Source organism: Poromitra crassiceps (genome assembly GCF_964638095.1).
Source record: "Poromitra crassiceps genome assembly, chromosome: 12".
Lineage (NCBI taxonomy): Eukaryota > Metazoa > Chordata > Actinopteri > Beryciformes > Melamphaidae > Poromitra > Poromitra crassiceps.
In genome coordinates, this window is record NC_139632.1 from 13,693,401 (window position 1) to 13,714,494 (window position 21,094).

Consider the following 21,094-nt stretch of genomic DNA (forward strand, 5'->3'; position numbering starts at 1 on the left):
GCAGGCAGCATGGCAGCCTGCCAGGCTTAGCACATGACTGCTCTGCTTCAGCAGAACATGCTTTTGCATCAGTCTGCTTTTATAGTGCCGCAGGGATGACGTCTTTTTGTAGGCCAACCCTACAGGGGTGCTACGAGGGAAAGCAGCACAATGCTAACTAATAATCAGGCTGGTTTCTCTCCTCTCGTACTAAATGGGATTTTCGAACGGGCTTTTGGTTAGACGCCTGAAATAAGGTATGTGTTTAACAAAAGTTTATGATTCTGAGATTGTCACTTTTATGATTTTTGAAGGGTAAATGCGATTGCCAAAAATCACCAGAAAACGCTTAAAAAATCATAAGAATTGTGTTCATTTGTGAAGATTATCTTGCTAAACACAATGTTCAAGTTTCATAAACTTTTGTTAACCACAGAGACCTTATTTCAGGCATCTAACCAAAATCCATTCAAAAAACCAATTTACTACGAGACGAGGGACCCAGGCGATGCTAACTCCGGGTTTTAGGACTCATTCCTGTGGCACTCTATAACGAGTCAGGGCGGCCATGTTTGTTCCCACGGAGAAGGCCAACATCTGGGCTGTTTGAAGGCCCTACACCTGGCCTGTTTGAAGGCCCTACACCTGGCCTGTTTGAAGGCCCTACACCTGGCCTGTTTGAAGGCCATACACCTGGGCTGTTTGAAGGCCCTACACCTGGGCTGTTTGAAGGCCCTACACCTGGGCTGTTTGAAGGCCCTACACCTGGGCTGTTTGAAGGCCCTACACCTGGGCTGTTTGAAGGCCCTACACCTGGCCTGTTTGAAGGCCCTACACCTGGCCTGTTTGAAGGCCCTACACCTTGCCTCCATGTCACTCCTCAGGGGGAATGGTGTCATGGCTCTTTGAGTAATCACAGAGAAATAGTCCTTGGATGATGGTGCGTGCATGCTGCTGTAGATAGAAGCGTGTGACGTGTGTGCACATGTATTTGAGTGTCTGCCATTGATTTGGTAATAATATCTGTGTCTCTGTTTTTCAACAGTACTCAGAAAAAGAGGACAAGTATGAAGAGGAGATCAAGGTTCTCAGTGACAAACTGAAGGAGGTGAGACACCGCTTCTCCTGACACTGTGCCACCACAGTGTCGGGAAGGTTTCCCAAGGCTTCACATTGCAAAAAAGAAACAAACAGTCTTCAGATGGTTATTGTATGGAAAGACACTTTCAAAATGGGACGTCTGTCCATCTAAAATTATTCAATTGCACAATAACAAAAACATAGTGCCAAACTCAGAGTAGAGAATGTGCAAGAGCACGTCTGATCTGCAGCACTTTAGATGAGTTGTTTTGCCAATCCATTGAAGTGTTTTGGCTGCTCGTTTGTTCTGGCAGATTTATGCACGTTTGTTCCTGAGTGATCTCCATTACTGCATTTTCACTTGGCTCCAAAACACTGTTCCATTTGATCAACTTGTCTTTTGTGCATGCAAAACCGCCAATAAAACATGTCGTGGTATGATGGTCACTTGAGGGGACAAGCAGCAAAGGCCTCTACAAAAAGGCTTTTGAAAAGCTCCACTGTTACAGATTGAATTTGTTACTATGTGTCACAGCTCGTTTCTAACCCTGAAATATGTGTTCTGCTCCAGGCTGAAACCCGTGCAGAGTTTGCAGAGAGGACAGTGGCCAAACTGGAAAAGTCCATTGATGACCTGGAAGGTATGAGATCAGTTACACTCACATGTGCTACAACGTTTTCCAGACTGCAAACTACTGTGTGCATTTTTGTTGTACCAAAAGCATCAAATGTTTGTATAGGATCCAGAGACAAATGTTCCTTCTTTCAGTTGCATGGTTGGTCAGTTAGATACGACTGGTTTTTAAATTAAAACCATGCATCAGGACCTAGTAGTGATGCATTGAGTGTCAGTAAAGTAGTAGACACGTCAGGTTTTATGGAAGAACCACAGGTAGATAGTTTATTGTAGGTCCCTATAGATCAGCAGCTGTTCTTACCCAATCCCCCATCTGACCGCCCAAGCAACATCTTCATACACAGTCCAGTTTTTGACTTGGATCCCTGCCGTGGTGTCCTGTTTCAGCGAGACGGGAAATATTTTCTGTGGACAAAAATGGGCCCCTGCCAAATGTATGGAAACTCCTTACTAAGACAAGCTAATAAAATATGGTCCGGGTCTCTGGTGTAAAGAACTATGCAGCGAGCACCCCCCCCCCCCCCCCTACAAGAGCAAAAGACCCTTGTTTCTGAAGAACAACTTCTGTATGTCAGCCATGTTGCAAAGAGGACAGAATGTGCTTGAATGTTTTTAGGTCAGCATTATTTAGCTGTTGAACCACAGGCAACTGAGTTTATGGAGGTATTGAAGCCCTTTTTATGAGACATTCAAAACCGGCGTAAATTCTCAAAGCTCTCACCCAGCAAAAGGGTTTCCAGCACATTTTTATGCCATGATTCTGACCCAGAGATATGTGTCATTCCTTCTTCTGAAAGCTGACCTGTTTTTTTTCTCCTTCTATTTTCCTCCCTGTGCTGTTCTGCCTCCATCTGTCTCTCATTTTCTCCCTCCTGCTTTTGGCTTGTTGTTGTCGCCGCTGTCCTTCACATCTTGACCTTTGACCTCCAGACGAACTGTACGCTCAGAAGCTGAAGTACAAGGCCATTAGTGAGGAGCTGGACCATGCTCTCAATGACATGACCTCTCTGTAGATGCTGCCACTTTCGCTCTCTCTCCCCCCCTCTTCCCACCATGTTCAGAACTGTCTGACTTCTGACTCTTGATTGTATGTGCCTTCTGCCCATCTCACTGTGCAAAAGAAAAAAATCTATGCAAAAGCTAAACTTATTAAAAAAAATGTTTTCTTTTCCTACCTTGCAGCTTTCTTTTCTCTGTTCTCTCGACGAGCCTTTTGCACAGCAGCCATTTTTGTCGAAAAGGCAGGGTACACAGATGCAACCAAAACATTTATGAGAGCCCCAGCACTGGAACACCTAAATGGATTGGATTCCCTCAGTAACATTTGGTTGCACCTGTGTTGTTTACCCTGCCTTTTAGACACAGAATGGCTGCCGTGAAAAAGGCCTATTGTTCATACTAGCTTCTAGCTCGCTGTAAAGGGAAATAGTAAGACTTACGATACATCACCTCAGCTACACATTTACATGATACATTGCCATGCACTCTTATTATTTATGTACTGTAAGTTCTTTGTAGCTATTTATTACATGATCCAACTCGATTATCAACAGGTGAGATATTCTCAAGTGTTAGCATGAAGTGCGCACCTCCCTCTATCACCGTAATCCCACACGATCCCGTTGTGATTTTCAAATGTCACGTTACTGGTTTGTCACTGATAGCAACACTGTATATAGCAGATGTAGCAGCACCTAATACAGTAAATGACCCCACAGTGTAACACACACAGCCTCTAGACTAGGGAATCACCAGACCGTATTCTACTGACAGCCAGCTGGCGGAGAACAGCCATCAGCACTTTATGCATGCAAATTCAACTCTAGTTTTAATAGCATACTGCTGTGTGGTTGGTTTTTTTTGCATGTGGAACAACTTAACCAAAGTGGTTATGCAAAACATCTGTCCAATTGCACAGTGAAAGAGTTGACTGTGTAATTTTGTGAAGAACACTGTTTGCCAAACTTCTGAAAGAGAATGATGTGTTATTGCCGTATTATTTGGTGCTGTTGATTCAAAGTGTTTATTTACCACGTCGCTTTCTTTGCTTTCCCCCCCTCTTCTAGAGAAATTAGCAAGCGCCAAAGAAGAGAATCTCTGCATGCATCAAGTCCTGGACCAGACCCTGCAGGAGCTGAACAGCTTATAAACACACACAGAGGGAGCTGGAGAGGATGAGATAGTCATGTAACATTCCATCAACGTTCGACTCCATTCCACATTTCGAGCTGTAAAATCTTTGTTCCCCACATTAAAGGGGATTAACTTAATACTTGTACCCTTGATCCCCCCCCCCCCCCCCCCCTTTAAGGCACAATGTTCTCTGTAATGTTTCTTTTTAAGATGAGAAAGTCATTCTGAACCTGTCACCTCCTTTGTATCTCCTGCAGTAATCCTCCAGGAATTATTTTTGACCACTTTTATAGAAAGGACAATTAATATATTTACAAAACACCCTCAGATTTGGTCACTCAAGAACTTAAACTGGCTCAGTTTTATATTCCCAGTGCAGACGGCTTCTGTTTCAGTCTCATTATTGCATTATGCTGTAAATGGCATTGGGTTTTGCCCGGTCTCCATTAGTATGGCTCCAAAGCGCCACCTAGGGGTGATTTGAGGCTAGTCAACAGTTTATTTTTGTGTCCGTCTCCGCAGTATCCTCTTAAAGCATCTGTTTTGTGTCTAAACAACATAATGGTCAAATGGACAGGCAGTCTCATGGAAAGGTGTCATTTAGTGCTCACTGTGAAATCATGCTGTGCAATCAGACCTAGGAACTTGCTGCTTCATATTAAAATCAGCAAGGCTTCTTCAAACATTATTTCAATGTAATAAATTAGAAAGTAACACCTATCTGCCTATCTAGATGATTCTGATGCTTATACTCAATAGGTCAAACACTCTTCTATTCTGTGCATGGTGTGGTCATCTGTGCAGAGACTTATAGTAATAGAAGACTATTTTTTTAATAGGTGAGATGTGTGTATCTCTTCGATGTACCACCTTTCCATGGGCCTGACCTGACCACTGCCACATTCTACATAATCACCTACAATTTGCCATGATGTACTGATTTATGGTATACTTAAAACCACTGGATCCTCAGTCAAGTTTTATAAACCACGGATACTTATTGTATATAGTAGAGTAATGTTAGGTATGATTAATGAGAAGTTGTATCGCTTCAATTTTTTTACACCACTTCTTTTTGGCAGGGGAACTCAAAACCAAAGAACACATACCAGAGACAATAAACCCTTACAGTAAATGTTATGTTTGCCAAGAAAAAGCCTCATTTGACTGATCCTGTTATGAGATATTTCATTCACCCCCCCTATTCCAACCTAATAAAGTTTTTTTTACATTAGTCATGACTTATTTCATCTTTTGTTTTGTTACAAAACATTTTATACATCCAAGAGACAGTTCTACAGTACATTAAGTGCTACATCATATCAATCTGTTGGTACACACATTATTTGGCAAGACATTCAGAGCTAACAGAAATAAAAAGACAAGAAAATCAAGGAATGAAACAGAAAACATGTTCGTCAATTCATAGTGCATGCTGATGTCAGTATCGCTCCGTTGACTTTGGCACTTTTCTGTTCACGACTGTTTCCTTCTGAAGGAGCAGCCTGGGTGGAGGAAAATCAGAACAATCATGTGAGTGACTCATTGCTGTTTGAGCAGGAGGCAGAACTTTGTCCTTTGTACTTTGCCTTCTCGCCAGGATAATTATATCTTGACATTTCCTGACAACAGGAGTACTACAGTGAGTGAGCAGCAGGGGTCAGGGTTTGCTCCAACTAATATGGGCAGTAAATAAAAGAATAACATGCAATCCAAAATGATTGTGCTGAACAAACAGGCACTACACAACAACAATAATAATAGCAATGTAATAATATTCAATAATAACAATAGCACTGAACATTAGGAGGTAAGATGTCCAAACCAAAATATCTAAACAAACTAACAATCTCTGGACTTAAAGTTTGACCACCCATTTGAGAGGCATCTTCTGTTTGTTTTTGGACTGAAATAACTTAAGTGAATCTACACAGACATTAGGAAGTACGTTTTTCAATAGGCAGCCAGAACCTGGGAGAAGAACTATGTACTGTATATAACCACTTTGTAGGGCGTAGCGTAGGCTACCTCTGTTTTCAAAGGTGCTATAAAGAAATAAACTAATATGTATGATTGAAAGTGATGATGAACCACAGTGCCTCACCTTCAGTCAGTCGACATTTCCCTCCCTGAGGCTGGCAGAGGACAAGGGAGCAGCCGCCACAAGGTACCACCGCCTGGGCATGGCTGAAGATGGTAGTGATCCTGTAGCAGCCTGGGGAGTGAATGAATAAAGATGAGAATTAAATCACCTTCAAACATTTAATTCATTCATCCAAACAGATTTCAAGAAATATCGACCAGTGTGAAAGCTGCTTACCTGGGCACTTAACATCCATGAAATAGGAGTTGGGGCTCTGCACCAGCCTCTTCTTCTTATGTCTTCTCCTCTCCTCTGCGATACTGGGGTGCATCAGGTCCTTAGCCAGCTGCAATGGAGAGCAGAGCAGGGTTTCACCATTCATTATCTTTATTTATTCGTTTGTTTTTGTTATTTCCTTATTTTTCATTACTCCAGTCCACGACCCAGTGATTACATTTTGATGTTATAATGCCCCCTGCAGTCTGATGAGTGTACTGCAAGCATAAATACAGGGACATGTCCATGCATGTCCCTGCACCATCTGCACACGTTGTTTTTATGGCAGCTATAATAGCTGCTCAGATATAATAGCTCAACTAACTGCCATAAACATAAACCCTAACCCTAAATAGGTTGTGATTTTTTTTTAACCTTTATTTAATTTAACTGGGCAGGTCATAGGAACACAATTCTTATTTACAATTGCGACCGGTGTTCTGGATTAACTGGCTTTTCAAGTCAACTCGCGATGCGTCAGTGGTTACGGTGGCAACACGGGGCTCTCGGCAGATGTTTCCAGCAGGGAGAGAAAGGTTTGGCTGCCCTCGCGAATGCCTGATCATAAATGTTGCCCATTGCAACTGTCCTTTCAATAAAGATTTGTCCGATTGCGATGTTGTTGTGTGAGTTCTTTAATGCAGCGGAGCTCGTGACAGTCATCAGCCGCATTTAGAAAGTTTCCGAAAAAAAGGAAGAAAGTAAAACGCACAGGGGATTTGATCTCACACACACAAATAGAAAACGAGACACTGCGTGATGCACGCGCTGCCTGTGATAATCCGTCTCTGCCACAAGGGATGAGTGATGATGCTTCTTCCAAATAGTTACAAGTGAACTTCATCTGATGACACTACATACTGTTTCCTGGTTTTTTGCTTGGGTTAACTTGCGACGCGATGTTAAGGCACTTACTACTATCATTAGAGATTTGTTTCAGAGGACAGTAGCCTAGACTCCTTCCAAATAGTCACAAGTGAACTGATGACACTACATATAGTGTTTCATGGTTTTTTGCTTGGGTTAACTTGCGACGTTAAGCTTGGGCACTAGGCTACTATCATTACAGATTAGTTTCAGAGGACAGTAGCTTTGACTCCTTCCAAATAGTCACAAGTGAACATCTGATGACACTACATAGTGTTTCCTGGTTTATTGCTTGGGTTAACTTGCTAAATTAAACTTGTTAAGGCACATAGGCTACTATCATTAGAGATTTGTTTCAGAGGACAGTAGCCTAGACTAGATATTGTTATACACCCCAAAACAAAGAGGTTGATGGCTCGATCCCCAGCTTCTCCAGTCCACGTCCATGGTTTGATTCCCAGCATCTCCAGTTGAAGTGTCCTTGGGCAAAATACTGAATCTCAAATTGCTCCAGATGGTTGCGGCAGCACCCTGCATGGTAGATAGCAGCCATTGATGTATGAATGTGTTAATGCTGACATCTTATTTATTTATTTATTCGATGCATTCTCCTGACACATTGTCAGCACCATGATGTTAAACTATTTCAAAACAAAGACATTTGAGTACCAATATTTATTTAAATAAAAAATATTAAATAATTGTTTTGTTTTGAGTTTTTTCTGGGTGCTGTGGGTGAACTGTTATGTAGCCTACTACACTGACTGTAAAATATTGTATCCGTGATAGGGAATCCTGTCCGTATTAATTTTATATAGGCTAGTATCCTAATAATTAGGAAGTATTTACTATTCTCTGAAACATCTCCAAGTGCAAGCAGCTGCAAGTTATCTGGTGGACCTGAAATTTGAGTCACATTGCTTATCCCTTGTGGTGCAGATTGATTAAAAAAGGTATTGTGTCTTTGTAGCATTTTGCAGTTGATGACTGTCATGAGCTCAGCTGCCTATAAGAACAGAATTAACTAAGTGCAGTAGTCTGACTATGGCTAGTTCTGTGAAACAAATTTCTAATGATAGTAGCCTAGTGCCTTAACAACCTTAACTTTGCAAGTTAATCCAAGCAATAAACCAGGAAACACTGTATGTAGGCTATAGTGTCGATCAGCTGTTCATTTCTCACTATTTGATATTGGAGGAACATCACTTGATGACCGTCCTGAGCTCCGCAGTGTGTCTTCTTTTCTATTTGTGTGTGAGATCAGGCATTTTATTTATATTTTATTTTTATTGTGCGTTTTATTTTCTTCCTTTTTTTCTGAAACTTTCTAAATGCGGCTGATGACTGTCACGAGCTCCGCTGCATTAAAGAACTTGCACGTCAACATCACAATCAAATGAATATTTATTAAAATGACAGTTACAATGGGCACATACATTTATGATCAGGCATTCGCGAGGGCAGCCAAACCTTTTTCTGAGAGCTGCCGCCGCCCAGCTCCGCCCCCGCGTTGCCACAGTATCCACTGACGCATCGCGAGTTAACTTGAAAGCCAGTCAATCCAGAACACCGGGCATGATTCTGTATTATATACTCACTACAGATCATTTAGTTCTCATTGGTAGTTGCTTGGTTAAATTCTAGTATTCTAGTTATGCATTCTAGTTCAATAAACTTTTCAAGCAATTTATTTCTATACGTTACAAAGTTTTCTGACTAATACTATCCCAGCAGCAAAATGGAAAAGCAAGTTTACTTACAGACATTTTTTTAAACCAAAAATCACTCAAATTGCTCGTCCAAGTCAAATGCGATGTGAAAGTGAAGTGCGTACCTCCCGAAAATCACCTGCAGTTTTGTTTGCAATTGTCTGAAACGTCTGAAATGACTGTGTACAGTTTCGATTCGGAACAGCGCAAGCAGGCGGGGTCTCCCTTCACAACACCGCCTCCAACTAGCTAGAAAACACCGAGCACACCCACTTGGACAACAATTGCGCTTGTTTTGATTATCCCGTCATTGGGGGAATTTCCACGATTAATTGTGTCCGCCGTGCCAACCATTATACATCAGTCTCCCATACACTCCGGGCGACCGCTGGCAACAAAACGTGCAAACCTGATTGAATCGCAGAGCACTTCCGAACAGCTTCCGAAGCCACGACGACAAAGAAGAGTGACAGTTTGCTTGGCCAATCCGCAAGCCCATCAACTGACAAGCGGTGACGTGGTGACGTATTTGGCTTTACAGAACGGACGGGCGGGATATCCGCAGTAGCTAAAAACATGGCGAAGACTTACGATTACTTGTTTAAACTACTTTTAATCGGCGACTCAGGCGTCGGGAAGACCTGTGTGCTATTCAGATTCTCAGAAGATGCCTTCAACTCGACCTTCATCTCTACCATAGGTTGGTAAACTGACCATGATTTGTGCTGTCTAGGCCGAAAAGTGTTACCGGAGCAGCCCATCCCGTCATGCTAACTTTTATTGCTAACTTTTTTGGCTAGCAGAGCAGTCATCCTGTGTAGTGGCTCGCCAGGAAGCAGGCGGCTTATCAAATAATGCTTGAATAAGTTAAGTCTAGACTTTGCCAGAACTATCAATGAGATTAAACAAGTAGTTAGTGATGCCTGGAAAGCTAACGTTACTTACTCTTGTAAACGTTAGCGTAATAATGATACAGCTTGGGTGGGGTAGCCAGATGGGCTAGCAAGCTACAAAGCTGTCAAGAGGTGATCCAGTTTCGTTACCCGGTTTCACTTTCAACACGAGCCAACTGTGTGTAACGTTAACTGTACGACTGACCTCAACAACCCTCCATTTCTTTTAACGTTGAATGCAAATATTAGTCACAAGGATGCTGAAGATTTGGCGCCAGCATGAAGATCTCTGAATTGTCCTGAACTGTACGTTATTGTATTTTCGCCCAGGTATTGACTTCAAGATCAGAACAATAGAACTAGATGGAAAGAAGATCAAACTACAGATATGGTAAGATACACTGTCAGTGTCACTTCAGAGCTTGGCTGGTGTGCTAGAAGAGAGATCAACAAGTGGGGAAGCATTGTTATGGGATGGCGTAATAGAATATCACTGTAGTTACCTCAGAAAAGGGAGTGCAACACATTCAGACCGGTGTCATGCCGAGTTTTGCACCCCCGCCGAGAATTGCATCCCCACCACATTTTGGGGCTGTTTTAACTTTAAAAACAGGGATGCAAATCTCGGCAGGTACAAACCGCCGAGACTTGCCTCCCCCTCCATAAAGCTAGGAGAGACCCCAGGCATCGAGGTCACCTGTAGCTGGATTTTAAGAACCAAACTCGGCCTCCATGAGCCAGAAGAGAGCCCCAAGCATGGAAGTCACCTCGATGCGGATTTTATGCATCAAAGTCGGTCTCCATGAGCCAGGACAGACCCCCTGTCCTTGAGATCACGTCTACCCAGACAATTATATCATTTGTAAACAGTCAAGTTTCCGTATAAATCATTACAATATGCTCCCGTGAGATGGGCATGCATTTGGCGGCGGGGGTCCAAAACTCGGCATGACACCGGTATGTTTTTCACAGTGCATGTTATAGCTGTAGACCCTGGCTTGGTACCCTACTCCTCCTCTCTTCTGTTGATAACACCATCCTCTGCACAGTCCTCCCTGTAGTAAATGAGTGCGTTTACATGCACACAATAAACTGATAACTGTGAATAATCAGTTTATGGCAATAATCTGATTTCTGCGTTTACATGCACTTTAATAATCCGACAATAGGAGAAACCCGGGTTTACATGATTCAGTCAATTAGTCGGATTTCTCTCCAGAAAGGCACCATTAATTCCGGAATAAAACAACAGAATATAGCTGCAAAATGCAAAATCACATTTTCCTAATTTATTTGTCCAGTGCAGAGGATGGTTTAGGTGAAAATTAGGTTGTGTATGTCGTCTACTTTACTAAATCGCTTTGGAAGTGCATCTGTCAATAATATTTCCAACTTTACCGAGCACACAGCACAGAGGCAGGCAGGTGAGGTGACTTAAGCACGTCAAATGTTCATGACCCACAACGTGTGTTGAATTGAAATACTAGCCTACCTGTCAGAAAACGGACAGAATTTGTCACGGATTTTAACGTTATGTGTGTGTTGTGTTTTGAACGACTCTGTTGTCTGTAGGCTACGTCATTCTATTTGCAATCCGAGACAAATATTCGTCCCCTCCTGTAGAATATCCACATTTCAACATAGTGCAGTGCAGCAGCGGTGCCGTTACAGGGACACCGGCTCTGTGCGGGGAGAGAGAGCAGAGCTCCCCGCTCCCCGCTCCGCTCAGCCAGGGGCTCCGTGCTCACCGTCATCTCGCCAAGCCGGCTGTGGTGCGCTGTGGCCGGGGGAGAGACCGGCATGCCGGTGAGAGAACCGGGAGGAGAGCCGAGGGGCCAGTGAGTGCAGCGCGTCTCTCCCTGCCTCTCACGCGCTCCTGCTGCTTCTCTCTCCTGCAAGTCGTACATGCGCAGATATATAAACCCGAAAGAAACACGGTTATGCTGGATACATGCAGAGAGAAGACCGATTATTGCCCAGAAACCTAGGTGTGTTTATCGGTTTATTCATAACCCGTTTATGACCATAAACGGATAAAGCTTATCGGTTTATGCTGTTTACATGACCATTTGAATAATCAGGTAACTCAGAAATCCGCTAATAAACAGTTTATTGGTGTGCATGTAAACGCACTCACTGTTGCATTGGGGTACTTGAAAGAGAACCAGCTCTAGGTACATTTGGCCAGCATACCCAGATTATTCTATGCATGCTTCACTCTGCACTTACTCTTGATTCCCTCTACCACTCAGCTTTATCACTAACCTTAGAGGACACTTAACTCATCACTCTGCCCTGTATCAGAATTCACAGTGGAACTCACTAGCCACCAGACGATTGATAAACTGGTAACATTTGTATTAATAAAGCCATTATTATTAGTCAACTGCCCACTTTCTACCACACAAGTTCCCAGAATCAGAACTGTTTTGATTATTTTGCCCCTGGTCCTGGGAACAATCTCTAGCCAAAGCTTAAGCTCAACCATTTTATTCCCCTAAATCAATTCAAACAAATTAACCACAGTCTTTATGCAAGATGTGTGAATTGTTTTAATTGTACATATTAGAATTTTTCTTTATATGTACTGTTTTTGTGTTTTATTGTGTAACCCCTGCTGCCATTTCTTGGCCTGCTCTCTACCCTGGAGAAGATATTTTGAATATCATGAACCTTCCTGGTAAAAAAAATAAAGGCAAAAATAATGGACATATACTGTATAGTGCCCATTGAACATGGTTATAACAGCTTTGGTACCAATTAATAAAATAATTATGTAAAAAAAATAATGATTAATGCCCACCACAAGTTCAGAGCTCAACGTGATTCTAAAAGGAACACGGCAACATTTTAGGAGATTTGCCTATTTGCCATCTTCAATAGTAAGACGAGAAGATGGATGACTTCCTTTTCTCTGTGCGTAGTAGACAAAAATAGTGAGTGCTAGCTTAGCATAATGAATGGTAGTCAAGTCAGTGTGGTACTGGCTAGCCTACCCCCGTTAACAGGAGAAAACACACACACACATACACACAAACACAAACAAATAATGGGGGGGATACTTCCATTCTGCTCACCTGGCATAATCCAAGTCACCACAAGCCCTGAGATGCCAAATTGACTTGAAAATACATCTACACCCTGTTCTTAGCATCTGCACTGTAGTAGGCTACAGTAACCATGCCTTCTTGCAGAAGCTGGCTACAGTGAAGATGTTGGCTTCTTTCTCCTTTGCTTACTTAGTCTGACCAGCAGCCATACTAGAAAGTATTCAAATCATTTTATAATGAAAGAGAGAAAAGCAAGCAAATCTCTCATTTGTAAAGCTGTAACCAGTAAATGTTTGGTAGTTTGACTTGATCAATGACTACAGATTGACTAATCAATTAATCAACTTGTGAAAATTGTTTCTCTGTATCGCTCTGTATCGCACGCAAATACCGAAATATTAAATCAAATTTTTTTTTTTTTGCTAGCAGAAGACCCACTGGGCAGTGTGGTTCATTTAGCCTTGGTTCAGCAAGTAAAGGTGTCAAACATTTCTCTTGTCTAGGGACACAGCAGGGCAGGAGCGCTTCAGAACCATCACAACAGCCTACTACAGAGGAGCCATGGTAAGTGACCTGAACGGGTGCACTGGGGGTCACCTCATGTTTGAGCTCTATTCAAAATTCCAGAGCTCATCGTACCAGAATCACAGCCCGTACTGTTGTTCATGATTTGGTACATACCCGGGGAATATCTCAGTAGGCCTCTCCTTCTGTTCAAGTTGAACTGGATGCCAGAGTTTGCATAATTCACTTTAGAAACCCAGGCGGTCCTTGTTGCCTTTTCTTTTTAAAGCCCTGTTTTGTACTTTGTCTCACCGTGCCATGTAGTCCAGTCCCCCATTAATAAAGCCTCTGATATTTGAGGCTATGACATGTGATGTGATGTGATCAGACATGAAACGTTGACATGTGATGTGATCAGACATGAAACGCTGACATGTGATGTGATCAGACATGAAACACTGACATGTGATGTGATCAGACATGAAACGCTGACATGTGATGTGATCAGACATGAAACACTGACATGTGATGTGATCAGACATGAAACGCTGACATGTGATGTGATCAGACATGAAACGCTGACATGTGATGTGATCAGACATAAAACGCTGACATGTGATGTGATCAGACATGAAACGCTGACATGTGATGTGATCAGACATGAAACGCTGACATGTGATGTGATCAGACATGAAACACTGACATGTGATGTGATCGGACATGAAACGCTGACATGTGATGTGATCGGACATGAAACGCTGACATGTGATGTGATCAGACATGAAACGCTGACATGTGATGTGATCAGACATGAAACATTGACATGTGATGTGATCAGACATGAAACGCTGACATGTGATGTGATCAGACATGAAACATTGACATGTGATGTGATCAGACATGAAACGCTGACATGTGATGTGATCAGACATGAAACGCTGACATGTGATGTGATCAGACATGAAACGCTGACATGTGATGTGATCAGACATGAAACACTGACATGTGATGTGATCAGACATAAAACGTTGACATGTGATGTGATCAGACATGAAACGCTGACATGTGATGTGATCAGACATGAAACGCTGACATGTGATGTGATCAGACATGAAACGCTGACATGTGATGTGATCAGACATGAAACGCTGACATGTGATGTGATCAGACATGAAACATTGACATGTGATGTGATCAGACATGAAACGCTGACATGTGATGTGATCAGACATGAAACATTGACATGTGATGTGATCAGACATGAAACGCTGACATGTGATGTGATCAGACATGAAACATTGACATGTGATGTGATCAGACATGAAACGCTGACATGTGATGTGATCGGACATGAAACGCTGACATGTGATGTGATCAGACATGAAACATTGACATGTGATGTGATCAGACATGAAACGCTGACATGTGATGTGATCAGACATGAAACGCTGACATGTGATGTGATCAGACATGAAACGCTGACATGTGATGTGATCAGACATGAAACATTGACATGTGATGTGATCAGACATGAAACGCTGACATGTGATGTGATCGGACATGAAACGCTGACATGTGATGTGATCAGACATGAAACATTGACATGTGATGTGATCAGACATGAAACGCTGACATGTGATGTGATCAGACATGAAACACTGACATGTGATGTGATCAGACATGAAACACTGACATGTGATGTGATCGGACATGAAACGCTGACATGTGATGTGATCAGACATGAAACGCTGACATGTACAGAAGAAAATCACGTTAGCCATTCCACTTCCATCTCTTGTTTCTTTGGGCTAAGAACAAGTGAGGGATCAGGATAATTTATTTCATTGTTGATTGACCATCTATCTATTTTGACGTCTTAACATCTCTGAACTCTCCAGGGCATCATGTTAGTGTACGACATCACCAACGAGAAGTCGTTTGACAACATCAAGAACTGGATACGGAATATAGAAGAGGTAAAATATTAATAACATTGGTTAATGTCACCATGTGTGTGTGGGAGCATGCCACGGTTTGTACAAATACTGTATGATGTTATACGGCAGTTTTTTTTTTAATCAAGTTTATGAAGAGCCTCCTGCACACTCAATGGTTTTTACACACACTTGGTGGTTACTGATCCATGTCTTGTCTGCTCGCCTTGCCAACCTGCCCTCCCCCGCAGCATGCCTCAGCTGACGTGGAAAGGATGGTCCTCGGGAACAAATGTGACGTCAATGACAAACGACAGGTGTCCAAAGAAAAGGGAGAGAAGGTGGGATCACATGATTTTGACAAATGAAAGTTATTGTTGTTAGTTATTGCACTTTACCATGCGTGAGTACTGACTGTGCCTCTTGTCTCTTATCTGCTGCTGTCAGCTGGCACTGGAGTACGGCATCAAGTTTATGGAGACCAGTGCAAAGGCCAACATCAATGTGGAGAATGTGAGTTCACTCCATTTGCTCTAATTGCTCATTCATAGTCATGCGGTCTGCAGGCCAAACTTGGCCCTTGACAGTCCTTTTGTTGCAAAAATAATTTGTCTATATTGATGCAGTTTATTGATATTTAAGTAGTGAGTTTGAGAAAACCTTCTACAAGGCATATTGTCAATAGAAGACCCCAAGAAGCTTTTTTCTTTATTTTTTTCCTGATTTCCCCCCCATTTTCTCCCCAATTGTACTTTCCTCAATTTCCCCCTGCTGCCCCGGTCGCTGCACCCCCTCTGCCAATCTGGGGAGAGCCGTAGACCAGCACCATGCTTCCTCCCGACACATGCGCAGTTGCCAGTCACTTCCTTTCACCTGACAGCGGGGAGCTTCACCGGCAGGACGTAGCACGTGGGAAGATCACGCTATTACCACCAGTTCCCTTCCGCCCCGAACAGGCGCCCCGACCGACCAGAGGAGGAGCTAGTGCAGCGACCAGGACACATACCCTCAATCCGGCTTCCCACCCGCAGACACAGCCAATCATGCCTGTATGCACGCCCGACCAAGCAGGAGGTAACACGGGGGCGCGAACCTGCGACCCTCATGTTGGTAGGCAGGGAATCTACCGCGACACTATCCGGACGCCACATATAATTTCAAAATAAGTGTAGCAATTTTGATCCATCTTACATTTAAACCTTCCATGTTAAAAAAAATCAGCGCCCTTGCTCTAGGGTCACTACAATTTCTGTGACGCTCTGATTCACCAACTGTTCTATATATATTTTTTAATCTGCAGGCCTTTTTGACCCTCGCCAGAGACATCAAGGCGAAAATGGACAAGAAGCTGGTAAGGATATAGAAGAGACTTTAATGCTAATTGGTATTTAACTGATCATATTGATTGCGGTGTCTGCTATCTGCACTTGTGGTGGAATGGTGTTTTTGCTATTTTCGAATGGTGTTTTTGCTATTTTCTTATGTGTTATCTTCTCGTTGTGTACTTCAGGAGGGCAACAACCCGCAGAGCAATCAAGGAGTGAAGATTACAGAACAGCCGAAGAAGAGCGGCTTCTTCCGCTGTACGCTCTTGTGAGCAGGAGGCAGAGGAGCGTCAACATCCACCATCGCCTTAACTGTGCCCCCCATTGGACAGAACTGGACGGAGCACACACACACACACACACACACTCCTTTCTCTTTCTTTTTGCCTTTCTCTATTTCTCTTCTCTTTTCCCTGTGCTTTGCCCGTTTCATCGCAGTCGCTCATCAAACCTGAGCATTACAGTCAAGACAGACTGACACCTGTATATTCAACTGCCTCCCTCTGATATGTTCTGAAGCACACGTCTTTTTTTTAAGGTTGAGTCAGTCTTGGTTGACGATTTCAGCTTGATTTTAATGATGTTTAAGGACTGCTTTGAAAGAGAGACATCTATCTTAGTGAGCGGGCACTGAAAGTGCATTGCAGAAAATGTCTCTAGTCTGTAGTTCTTTGAAACCAAAGCCACTGAAATGATAAATGTTCTGCTTATAGCTTACTGTAGGTATTAATGTCTTCACAATTCTGTTTGATGAGTAATTGGCTTCTTTACTTGTTGCTGGTATCAGTGAAGGCTTATTGAAGCTTGAGTGTTTAGCGCAATAAGTGCTGTCTTCCAGAAAAGCCTTCCCGTTCTCATGCGCTTCCTTCCCCAACTGTCTAGTATAGTGCCAGCAGTAGATCTCTGTTCTGAGGAGTTCTTATATACCACATGTATGCACTGACTATACTGTAAGTTATTTGAGAGAAGTGTGGCCTAGACAGTTGTATATCTACGTGTGGTAATATCGGCATGTAAATATGTAATCGGTTATGTGTGAAACAATAGTGCCAGCGCTTTTTGCTCATCATATCAATGTCTTCTAGACGCTTTATGTGGCCCTTACGTTCTTTTCCAGGACACGTCTTTTCTGCTCTTATTTCCGTTGAGTTTGTAGGCTGAAAAACATTCCATTCCTGTCGTGAACTCTTTCAAGTGTGCAATGACGTCCGTGTGAGGTTGGGCTCTTGAAATATGTTTCTTTTGGAGGCACAGAGATTCCTGTTGTAGTTGCTGTGCTTGTTGATTTAGGTATTTGTGTTCTTATGAAAGCAAGATGAGGTGGATGTATTTTGAGTGCACTTCACCTGGTGGACTAGCAGCACTGTTCTTATTGGCAATACTTAAGCTAAACACCAGGAGGCAATACAGTTGCGTGGCAGTGGCACAGGAGGAATCGTGGTGATGAATTCATTGTTTTATGCATTTCTATTTCTTCCAGTTCACAGTTCCAGTGGGGGAGCTTGTACTCAACCGTTCTGCAGGCCTTGGAAAATGGCTGAGCTGTAGCAGTATTTATGAAGCGAAACAAAACATAGCACCAAAATTACAAAGTGCCCTTTTACGTTCTTATTGATTATGCACTTTTCCTTCTTTTTTTTTTCTTTCTTTCTGTACAAGATGCATTTCGATAAATTCTTAACGTTTGTTGCTTGTGTTCGTTACCAGTCCTAAGTCAATGCAAGGAATATCTGTGCTTAAGTTTGCAAGTGTGTTCACCCTGCACAGCTGTGCTTCCTAAAAACATCAAGGAAACAGCACTGAAACTATATTTTTTTTATCATTGTAAGTTACTATAATGAACACAGTGCTATGATTTAAGGGTGTGATTTCTGTTTGTTTTTATTTTTGTTTTATTTGTTTTTCATATTAGATTTTTTTGACCATTTTTATTGATATTTCCACATTTTATTTTGGTTGGTTTCGTTTTTGTGGCTGTTGATCGCATCCTTGATGCTTTTGGGAACCCCAAACAGAGAGGTTAGGTCTCTCGCTCATATAGTATCACGTCTTACTGTGGTCCAGTATGGCCTTCTGATCTATGCATCCGGAGTGCGTAGAAACCCTCAAAAGCTTTGCACATTTGACTTGACAAGCTTTATTTGAATTAGAAATGTGCAAAAGAGTATAAACGGTTTTATTCTCCTGCCACTCCGTTTATCTGTTGTCTTAAAGTTGAGCTCAGTCATGCTGTTCAGGCACAAGAATAGGAAATTAAATTGATTGGGAGATTATTAAAATCACCTCAGAGGTATTACAGTGAGCTTGCAGAGAGTTTGACCAATCGTTTTATTGTTCTGAAGAGTCTGTGAATTGAATCTGTACCTGCAGAATCTTAGCTGTTAACCTGTGGAGTAAAATTATTGCAATATTGTCAGATTTTCAGCACTATTCTAAACTGTATCGCACTCAGATTGATCTTATTCTTGACTGGATTACAATATTCTTTTTGGACTTGAATAAGATTAACCTGGGAAACAGGTTCTGTTTCTTTTTTGATTGGAGCTATTTGTAATTCTACATGATAAATCTGACAGTTTTATGTGAACATATCATTAGCATTCCCTGGTTTGGACTAAATTTGGATTTCATCACTGATTATTGGTGGATTTCATGGGGAAGAAATTAGCTATTTCAGCAATTGTAAATAAAAGATCTACAATGATTGTACTGTAGTTTCATAAATCTTATTACTCTACACCTTTGTAGATATGTGTACTTTTGATGATTTATTAAAATGAGATTCTTTAAACAAAATGTGTATTCAATTTATTATAAATATATGGGAAAGTTGTACTAAAATATATAATTGTGATTTTTCTTTCTGTGTTAGATTAGTGGCAGATATTTTCATCCAAAACCCAGTGCCAGACAACTTATTTCCATTTACAAACTAGTCTATATATATATATCAGAGGAAATTAGCGGGGGCTTGGGGCAAAATGCCCCTAAAAAATCTAGAATTGCCCTTGGAATTAGGGTGATGGGGGTTATTCTGTATTTGCAAAGCGTGACTTGAAAATGGCCAGCTAGGTATCCGTACAACCCCCGCCCCTCCTACTAGCCTTATTTACCTCAGTGACAGGCAGCACAAGCTAGCTGGCCAGCTAGTTCACTCATGTTTCAGGGATGTATTACTGAACGGGCCTACCAGGCTCAGGGGACCCATAACCCAGAGCCTCTTCAGAGGCCTTGCCCAGGCCTGGGATGAACTGATCCCTTTACACCACTGATATGGTATTCAAAATAGTTGTCCAAGTCTAGATGAGGATAAAAACCCACATATCTTGTCTCCATACTTTGTATCTCAAAGTCCTAAATTCCAACATCGCCCTGCTGTAAATTACCCATGTTTAATACATTTTTTTAACCTGTGGTGCAAAAGAAAATGTGAGAAGAGGTAGGATGGAGAGGGTGGTAGCAAAGGCAAGTATGAACGGATGGGGGAGAATTTCAAGCAGAAGAGTTGCATTTAAAAAGAGGAAGGGTGGATGAGAAGAAGTAACGTTTGGTAAATGAGTTGTGACACTTTGGGGGCTCTTCTCCTTCCTCTATCTGCTTCTCATGATCCCCAGGATATTATGACATATGACCATGGACACACACGTCACACGTCACTCACACACACACACACACACACACACACACACACACACACACACACACACACACACACACACACACTCAGTCTCAAGAGTCTCCATATCATAGTTTCAGTTGGCTAGGTCTCACAGTGGCACAGACAACCAGGCAGTAAAACAAATCAACACAGAAAATGTCTGACTGCGTCTTAATGGTCACCTTGTATACAGTAGTGACAAGGAATTACACAGGAAGTTGAATGGTTAAATAAGATTGCTTTATGTAGGGAAGAGCAGGGCATGTGGTCACACCTTTCACTCATTTGTGCATTTCTCACTACTAGTGCCTTACTACTGAGAAACAATATTTTTCGGGAACACTTTATAATAACTACACTACGAAACACTAAATAGGCTACTTAGTTATTCAATATGCGGACATTCCTTTCTTTACTTTGAGTCTCTTTTAGTCCGGCACCAGTTTTTTCAACTGGTGGGGGGATGTGTTGGGATGTTACAATAGGGCCACAACCCTATATTTTTGACAAAATGTTCCATACATTTATGGACAATTAGAGGGTTATTGTGCTTTTGGCTTTAATTGAGTGTACCTGCACTGTAAAGCCTGTGTTGGATACAGGTGAGTTTATTTCTTGTTATTGTGCTGTTGGCTTTGAGTTTTCAGGTGGCTGTGCTGTAAATCCTGTTGAGATGCAGGCAAGTGTATGTCTTAGTTATTATTCTGGCCTTAATTGTGCTTATGTGCGCTGTGAGGGGGCCCCTTTATGCATCCAGGTCCAGGGGCCCTTCATTTCATAATCCGCCTATGCATTAATAACATGCCAGACAATCAACAGTTTTGTTGAGGAAATGCGGATAACTGTGATTGTTTATTAACCTTTAGAAATAAAATATGATTGGATAAGAGTCATTGATTGGTCTGTCATGCTACATAGGTGCAACTAAGGTATCTCCCAACATTTGATCAAATTGCCTCCAAAATG

The 21,094-nt window shown here is 42.1% G+C and overlaps 3 protein-coding genes across 4 annotated transcripts in view; 2 read left to right on the forward strand and 1 right to left on the reverse strand.

The window, feature by feature from the left end:
- The window catches only part of tpm4a (tropomyosin 4a), a 39,803-nt gene extending 34,740 nt beyond the window's left edge, over window positions 1-5,063 (forward strand). For both annotated transcript variants that reach the window (XM_083647944.1, XM_083647945.1), the window contains 3 exons: window positions 1,025-1,087; window positions 1,631-1,700; window positions 3,763-5,063. In XM_083647944.1, the coding sequence (XP_083504070.1) occupies window positions 1,025-1,087; window positions 1,631-1,700; window positions 3,763-3,845 (216 nt within the window). In that variant the 3' untranslated portion in view covers window positions 3,846-5,063. The remainder of the gene's footprint in view (window positions 1-1,024; window positions 1,088-1,630; window positions 1,701-3,762) is intronic.
- On the reverse strand, window positions 4,115-8,964 carry LOC310786684 (small ribosomal subunit protein eS27-like). The gene is made up of 4 exons (XM_083647948.1): window positions 8,816-8,964; window positions 6,150-6,258; window positions 5,934-6,044; window positions 4,115-5,334 (listed from the first exon to the last, which is right to left on the reverse strand). Exons 1-4 carry the CDS (start codon window positions 8,819-8,821, stop codon window positions 5,306-5,308), a joined length of 255 nt encoding a protein of 84 aa, XP_083504074.1. The 5' UTR covers window positions 8,822-8,964; the 3' UTR covers window positions 4,115-5,305.
- Window positions 8,965-9,221: 257 nt separating this feature from the next.
- LOC310786682 (ras-related protein Rab-8A) lies at window positions 9,222-19,255 on the forward strand. The gene is made up of 8 exons (XM_083647946.1): window positions 9,222-9,464; window positions 9,988-10,048; window positions 13,211-13,271; window positions 15,110-15,187; window positions 15,397-15,486; window positions 15,593-15,658; window positions 16,446-16,496; window positions 16,656-19,255. Exons 1-8 carry the CDS (start codon window positions 9,341-9,343, stop codon window positions 16,740-16,742), a joined length of 618 nt encoding a protein of 205 aa, XP_083504072.1. The 5' UTR covers window positions 9,222-9,340; the 3' UTR covers window positions 16,743-19,255.
- Window positions 19,256-21,094: the final 1,839 nt, after the last annotated feature.